This window comes from Juglans regia, chromosome 12 (genome assembly GCF_001411555.2).
Source record: "Juglans regia cultivar Chandler chromosome 12, Walnut 2.0, whole genome shotgun sequence".
Taxonomy (NCBI): Eukaryota; Viridiplantae; Streptophyta; class Magnoliopsida; order Fagales; family Juglandaceae; genus Juglans; species Juglans regia.
The window spans coordinates 12,978,789-12,986,346 of NC_049912.1; the positions used below are offsets into that span (position 1 = coordinate 12,978,789).

Here is a 7,558-nt window from a genome sequence, read left to right on the forward strand (position 1 = left end):
GTTAGCCTTCCTCCACGCATCGAAGGATTTGTTGGACTCACGAGACTTTCTTTAAGAGACTGCAAGCAACTTGAAAAAATTCTACACCTTCCACCAAATATAGAAGAGGTAGATGCTACAGGATGCGGGTTATTGAAACGCTTTCATAATATATCGACAGAATCTTCATTTGGTATAACAGACTTAAAATGGCTAACATCGATTAACTTATCGGAGTGTAATAAAATGCATGTGAATGTAGGGAATCGTGCACCAGATCCATTATGGGTTCAGGTATACATGCCTCACCTATTTGATCTCTAATTTCTTTCTGTTTCGTATATATTTGTCTTCTAACATATACTTGGTTTAATAGGAACACTTTCAGATGAAAGATTCAAGTAAGATTATATATCCAGGAAGTAGGATTCCAGAGTGGTTCAAGTATTGCAAGGAGACTACTTCATATACTAATTCTATTGAAATTGATATTGATCATAATGCATCCATGTGTTTTGGGCATCAGATCGTAGCATTAGTTTTGTGTTTTGTTGTGGGACCTCTTCTACTGGGATACGAAACTATTACTATCTCAATAAACAGCCAGTCAATGGTGTGGGACCAATATTGTGATTTGTTGTGGCCTTCAATGGACCCACATCGTGTATTTCTAAAATACATAGCTGGAAATTCTATTGATGAGATGATGTCAAGAAGTTATAGGGAGGGATACAATATGAGGTTTACATTTGCAAGTGGGTCAGAGGAAGCAATCTTAAAAAGTGTCGGAGTCCATCTAATATACGGGAATGACAATTTCATTAATCCTATTCAACTTTCAAAGAGGTACCGAGATGGTGGTGAGCATGACTTGGAACCCGATTGGAACCCACGACAGAAGAGGCAATCTTCAACCACGAGAATTAGGGAATTCAAGGATGCTAATGATGATTTCATTAGTGAAGATTTACTTCCACTTGGGTATGTGAATATAATAGCCAAATTGTGTAGAATTTTACTAAATTAAATAAAGCATTATCACAATTATGTAATGTTAATTTTATTTTTATTCATTTTGAAATATTTATTTTTCTTGCTTAAATTTGAACTTTATCTTATTGAAGGAATTGAAGCTCAGAAAGGAATCGAAGTTGCGGAAGGAATCAAAGTTGGGAAAGAACTGTAACCATAACAGACTTTAATGGTAACAGACTTTTAGCTATTTTTACATTTTGAGAGCAGTGTAATTTTTATTTTTCTTTAATTTCATTTTAAATATTGATTTGATATTTATTTACGTTCATATTTTAGAATTTATTTTCATGAATATGCCTAACTAAATTTCAAATAAGGTTAAGGATGAAACCTCATTAAAAATTAGTAATATTATTTATGAGATTGACTTTCTCAATTATTGATGCTTTCAATGATTTATTATTCTTGCTTCATATCAATTGAGAGGGATAAAATTCTTGAAATTAGTGCAATCATGTTTGTATCATGGTTTAGAATAATCTTAATTAGCTAATAGCTTGATTCATAATTTTGTTAAAAATAAAATCTAATATCTTTTTTGATTTGTTTTAATAAATACAAGCGATGATTTGATTTTAGATTTTTAAGTGAAAAATAAAATACTTTCGATAATTTCTTAAAGAAAAAGAGTTTGAATGATGATATTTTTCATGATGACAATATTGATTTCTAGATTATCACATAGATGTTCAGGTAGAATCAATTATCATAAATATATTACCATGTATTAATGTGGTGGATTCCAAAATTTAGTTTATTTTCCTTCAATTGTTTTTTAATTGTTTAGATTAATTTGCATCTTAAAAACTTATTTTCGTTTTTTTTTTTATGGTGATTAGCTTAATAAATTAATTATTTCTTGTTTTGATCCCAAGATTGTTTAGTTCTTAACTTCTTATTTTATTTTAGAACTTATTTTTTTGAACTTGGAATTTTAGCAGACAATTGTGGCGACGGGAAGAGAAAATTTTGCTAAAAGGTAGGAGAAGTAGCAGAGGATGGATGAGAAATTAAAAAAAAAAAAAAATCAATATCGAACAAATAGGATCTTGAAAAAACGTCTCATCTTACAATTGTTATATGGATGCAGTCCGGTGAATTATAACTGTTTTGCAACTTAATTGCATCTCATCTTTTACTCTTACAGGTGAATTACAATTGCTTTTGAGTTGCTGGTTTTCACTGTTTGAAATGTATAGCAAGTTGTGGCTTGATTTCTCAGGTTTAGGAATATTCATGGTGGACAAGACAATTTGTGAATTGTAACATTTTATTGCTCATTATGACCTAATCAGGATATTTCTCTTTTTTATTGTTCTTTTTGATGTAACCAATTTTTAATTGCAAAGCAGTGTCAAATGCAATGGTCTTTGTTTTTATTAATGTAAAGGGTTAAATATGTAGAGACACAGCATGCAGTCTTGGAGAGTCCGATGGGCAGAGTTCACAAAAGGATACCAATAAGCATGCAATCTTGAAGTGGTGCTACTCATCACTTCCACCACCCAAGGTTTTCCTTGGTGGCTCAAAATCAATCGGCAGTTCCTCCTCTGTCTGCAAATGGCAAAATCAATAAGAACAATGGCTCATTGAAAAACAAAAAAGAGCAAATGGAAGTGTATTTACAAGATGGCCTAAGCCATGTATTTCATAAAGGAGTATTATGCTATACCAGACTTCCGAGGAAAAGGTCAATTTTTTCTGTTTCATTATCTGCAAATTTCTTCTTCATGTCCTCTGTTTCCTAAAATATGCCTTAATTGTATATACCCATATCTGAAAATTAACGTGTTTATTATCTTTAAAGATTCATTGAAGATTCCATGTTTTGGCAAGCAAATTTTAATTAATTTATTATCTTTCACTTCATCAAACTCAAATCACATTTTCTTCCTACGAGCTCATGATTCGAGTGGCGGTGGATTATTATGACAACGGCCTAAGAGATCAGAGCTATAGATGTGGGGGAAAGTGAGATTTTGAGATCACGATGATTTACTATATACTCAACAAAAGCACCCGTAAACCCTGTAACGTGTGTGATGTGGATTATTTGGGAATCAAAGTCTATAAAATGATTTAGTGTGATTCAGTATGGAATTTATGACAAAGATGAGGAGGAGGTCGATGAGTTTAGTTTTCAAATATTTCTTCTTTGAACATATTGATTTGACTCCATGTAAGCACACGGGAATACCACCTCATAGCATTATTGCCGCTAGAAGTGTTACTGCAGAGTTGTTCAAGTGTTTCTTTCTAGTTTTTTCAAATTGATAGCTAACATTTTTTATATGGCAGTTAGGGTATGGGGACCCAATCCTCTCATGGTATCTTTCATGAGAAACAAACAAATACCATAGACTACTACTAGACCATTGCCTACATTATTAAACTATAATCATTAGTTCTTGTTCGTTGAAATGATATATTGCATCAGTTTTTATATTATATGATGGTGAAAACTTGAAAATTAGAAATTATTGTTGTCCTTCCTCCATGCATTGAAGGATTTGTTAGATTGTATAATGCTACAAGCAACTTGAAGAAATTCTACAACTTCCAACAAATATAGAAGTAGTAATTGCTTGACTTTCCTCATGTATCAGCAAAATCTTCATTTGGTACGCCCAACTTAAAAAGGCTAAAACCAATTGGCTTATCGGATTGCAATAAAATGCATGTAAATAAAGGGAATCATGCGCCAAATCCATTATTGCTTCAGTTATATATTTGCGTAACGACTGTCCTTGTGGTGAGACTTTTAGAAAATAGCTTTTAAGAAAAGGAGAAGAGAATTACTGATCTTTTTAAAACTTTTTACTTCCATACTTAGCGTGCAAGACTATACATTATAAAATAAAATGTGCTTTGAAAATAAAAGAAGTTTACAACAGAAAACATCAAACTTAAAATAAAAGGCCTCTCATACATTTAAAACTCTCATGCCTAGATTTCCGTGCTCTTCCCCTTGGATAGTGTCTGTCCTGACGCGTTATGTTCATGTAGTTTCTGTGGGGGAGGGGCATACATAAAAATTAAAATGAGTCGAATACTCAGTAAGTATTACTTCATACCTTAAAAATATATTAACATAGGTTTTTATTCATGCATTCATCACTCCATATGTACCATACGTACATAAGACATACATTCATTTTGAAATCATCACTAGGTTGGGTTTTTCTGAAAATGTTTTTTTACCATAAAACATTTCTCCCGCCAATACCTTCATTTCTTAAAGAATTCAAGCATATATACATACATTTTCTTATCACTTTCTTTTGTTTGATACACACTGTTATGCCCCGTGTGTGAGAGTTAGCAGTATTCCTTTAGATCTAGATTCCACCCTTAGCCACAGGTTGGGAATCCCTTTCAGTCAAGGTTCAGTATTGGGTGCACTACCAGTACTACTTAACCGGTATTACAATCTATCCATTCCTTTGATACCCATTCATTCAGTCATGGTCGTTACGTAATTTCATACATTAAAACATTCTTTCATTCAGTCATTTCTTTCTTTCATTCATTTCAATCCTTTTAGTCAACAGTTCATTTATGGAAAAACGTCATTTAAAAGCATGAGTTTAAACATTATATTTCAAGGCATCATTTAAAACACCAGTTTATGGCATCCTTTCTAAAACATCATTTAAAAGCATAAGGCATAAACCTCAACGTTTCATTTCATAGAAAATAAAGACAATAGATACTACGTATAGTCATCCATTCACATGCATACACTTAATACTTGGGTTGCATAAAAAGGGGCTGTCAATAAGGGCTATTACATACGTATACCTTTGATCACTTATACTTAGCATCTTTCGTAAAACGTCGTTCATGTCATTTTGTAAAACATCATAAATGAAAAGTATTTCATTTTCAGAAAATTCTAGAAGAATATGAATATAATACTTACCTGAACTACATGCTATTCTCATATCAAGCAATCCATTCACGTGCGTGTCAGATGACAACCTACATGCATACGCATAACCTTAGCGTCATTCTCTATCTAGTACATAAGCAACTTAACTAAAAATAGAACCACACTTCACTTGGGGCACTGTTCTTCTATCCCTGGGCTCTTACGTGTCCCTTACTATGCCAAAACCTTCGAGTCTCTTCCAGACTCAACATTCTACTTTGATTGCTTATCCACTTAAAGTGAACCTCATGATTCACTTTCGGGTTAAAACACTAAGACCTTCATCTTATTCTTCTTATTAACTTCATTCTGATGCATGACTCAGGCAGACTAAGTCACGCATCCCAATCCTAGACAATACACACGTCACTTCCTACATTTGAGCCTATGCTTCCTCATCATTGTCAAAATCCTCATCAATGCATATCACATGACTTTAAGCCAACTCTGAGGCTCAAATATCGTGCACCTAAGCTTAGGACAGATTATCCATTACCTACGGTAAATCCGTCTGGCACATGTGTCTACAAGATACAAATATACCTTATCTCATTTTCACCTAAGATAACACGTTGATCACCTGCTTGTGTAAACAAGCATCATAGTCCGATACCAATTTTCTCTTACTCTGTTGGCAAGACTCTTCCTACTTCCTATCCCGTTACAAGTTCATCCCAACACTTGGCACAACAAGACTCCATTCACAACTACACCTTATGCCATGTCACATAACTCGAGACTACTCCCAAACTACACCGTGAAATGACACGTCACCTAGCATCCCGCTACGTCACTTCTACACCAACTCCTCACTCATAAAAAACATGGCTTCCCACTTAGCCATGTCACTTCGTGAAATTCCCTCATCATGCTCCCAATACATCACTACTACGCCATTCCGTCACTTCACACATACTCCCAACGATAACTCAACAACATGGTGACACCTGTCACCTTAGACTATAAGCCACATCATAACTACTTCGGGACACTGTTTCACAGTTCCTGACACTCCACATCAAGCTCCACACTTCTCAACTACGCAACCATCCAACCCTTGATGACACGCCATCTGGGGTATCATGACTTCACCACATAGAATACACGTCACGTGTACTCTCTTCACAATACACTACGCCACATCTCCACTACGGCACATACTTCACAACACAGTTCACAACACTACACAGCACACTTCCCAACTACACCCAACATTTTGCTACACAACCACACTTCACAGCGAACTCCACAACACAGCACAACCAACTTCACAACAAAGCTAACAAGGATAAAAGGGAAATAAAGTTATACCATTGTCAGGATAACCAGTGCGTTGCTCGTTTTCCGACACGACCTGTCATGTTGGAAGCCACTAGCTTGGGTGGTAGTGGTCATCGCTGTGACCTTGGAACGGGACTACTTCGAGTGGATAGATCTAGGGTTTCTCAACTAGATCTAGGCTTTGTTGGGTTTAACGTGACTGTGGAGGGTGGCCAACACAGTGGGGAGTTCGTGGGTGGCTGAGGAAGAGCCATACGTAGCGGCTAAAGCCATTTTCAGTGGTGGTTAGCCACGTACAGTGGCTGTTTTGGGCATTTGGGAGCTGTTTGGGTGTAGGGATAGCTAGGTGTGCTCTTGGAAGGCTCATGGTGGCCTCTAGAGGCAGAGCAAGGCAATATTTAGCCGTGTACAGTGCATCCGAGAGGGTGAGAGGAGAGAGGACTGCTGGGTACTATGGCTAGGCATGGAGGAGCTTGATAGGGTGCTGGTGGAACTGTGGTTGCTAGGGGAGGCGACACGGTGGCTTACGGTGGCAGATCTTGCCATGGGTGGTGAAAGCCACGTGATAGAGAGTGAGGGAGTGTGTGGGAGAAAGGGGGCTCGGCTGGAGGAAGGGAGGTTAGGGGGAGGTCACCGATGAGAGAGAAGGCTGATGGTGGTGCTGCAGTGGAGTGGGAGGCAGCGTACAACGATGATAGGGAAGAAACCCGTGCGTTTCGTGCATGCATGAGTTGGAGACGGAGAAGGGGTTGCCGTGGGCTGGGTTCGACGATGGGGTTACTTGGAGGTTGTGTAGGTGGAGCTAGCTCATGGCGAGAGGGGCTTGCGTGGGGGAGAGGGAGCTGCCGTGAAGGGCTTCAACGGTGGAGGGTGCTCGCTGGCGTGAGGGGAAGTTGGTGAGGTGGTAGGTGGCGTACGGCGACGCTGGGGGCTAAAGAAGGAATCAGGTGAGGGGAGAGGAAGACGTGCGATGTGCGACGTGCGACGTGCGAGGGAGGGAGGAGAGAGAGGGAAGAGGGAAAAGTGAGGGAAAAAGGGTGGGAGCTAGGGTTTTAATCTCGGCCCTTTACTTTTGGATCTTCAAAATGATCTAACTGTGAGCTTTAAATATTAATTTGAAAATACGTAAACACTAACTTAACTGAAAACACTGAGAGGAATTAAAATAGAATATAATTTAAATTAAACTTTAGCTTATAAAATAATAATCTTTCATTATTAAATAAATGATAAAGTTTTGCTTAATACTTTTAAGAGAATGAAACCATCTAATTACTTAGAGTTTTTAACATAATTTCAATCTCATAATATTGTAAACAGCTAAAATCATGT

The 7,558-nt window shown here is 37.0% G+C and overlaps 1 protein-coding gene across 2 annotated transcripts; it reads left to right on the forward strand.

The window, feature by feature from the left end:
• Positions 1-32: 32 nt before the first annotated feature.
• On the forward strand, positions 33-2,512 carry LOC108992392. Of its 2 annotated transcripts, XR_004797757.1 has the most exons (4): positions 33-273; positions 356-960; positions 1,104-1,183; positions 2,419-2,512. XR_004797757.1 is itself a non-coding variant. In XM_018966953.2 (3 exons), exons 1-3 carry the CDS (start codon positions 226-228, stop codon positions 1,108-1,110), a joined length of 660 nt encoding a protein of 219 aa, XP_018822498.1. In that variant the 5' UTR covers positions 33-225; the 3' UTR covers positions 1,111-1,207. The 2 variants fall into 2 exon arrangements, 1 of the variants encoding a protein (XP_018822498.1); XM_018966953.2 differs by lacking the exon at positions 2,419-2,512 and having other exon boundaries at positions 1,104-1,207.
• Positions 2,513-7,558: the final 5,046 nt, after the last annotated feature.

Excerpts from the sequence above, each read along its gene's own strand:
- LOC108992392 (XM_018966953.2), top strand. The coding sequence starts at position 226 with ATGCATGTGAATGTAGGGAATCGTGCACCAGATCCATTATGGGTTCAG. Across the intron at positions 274-355 it reads CAGATCCATTATGGGTTCAG|GAACACTTTCAGATGAAAGA; the intron begins GTATACATGCCT and ends TTGGTTTAATAG.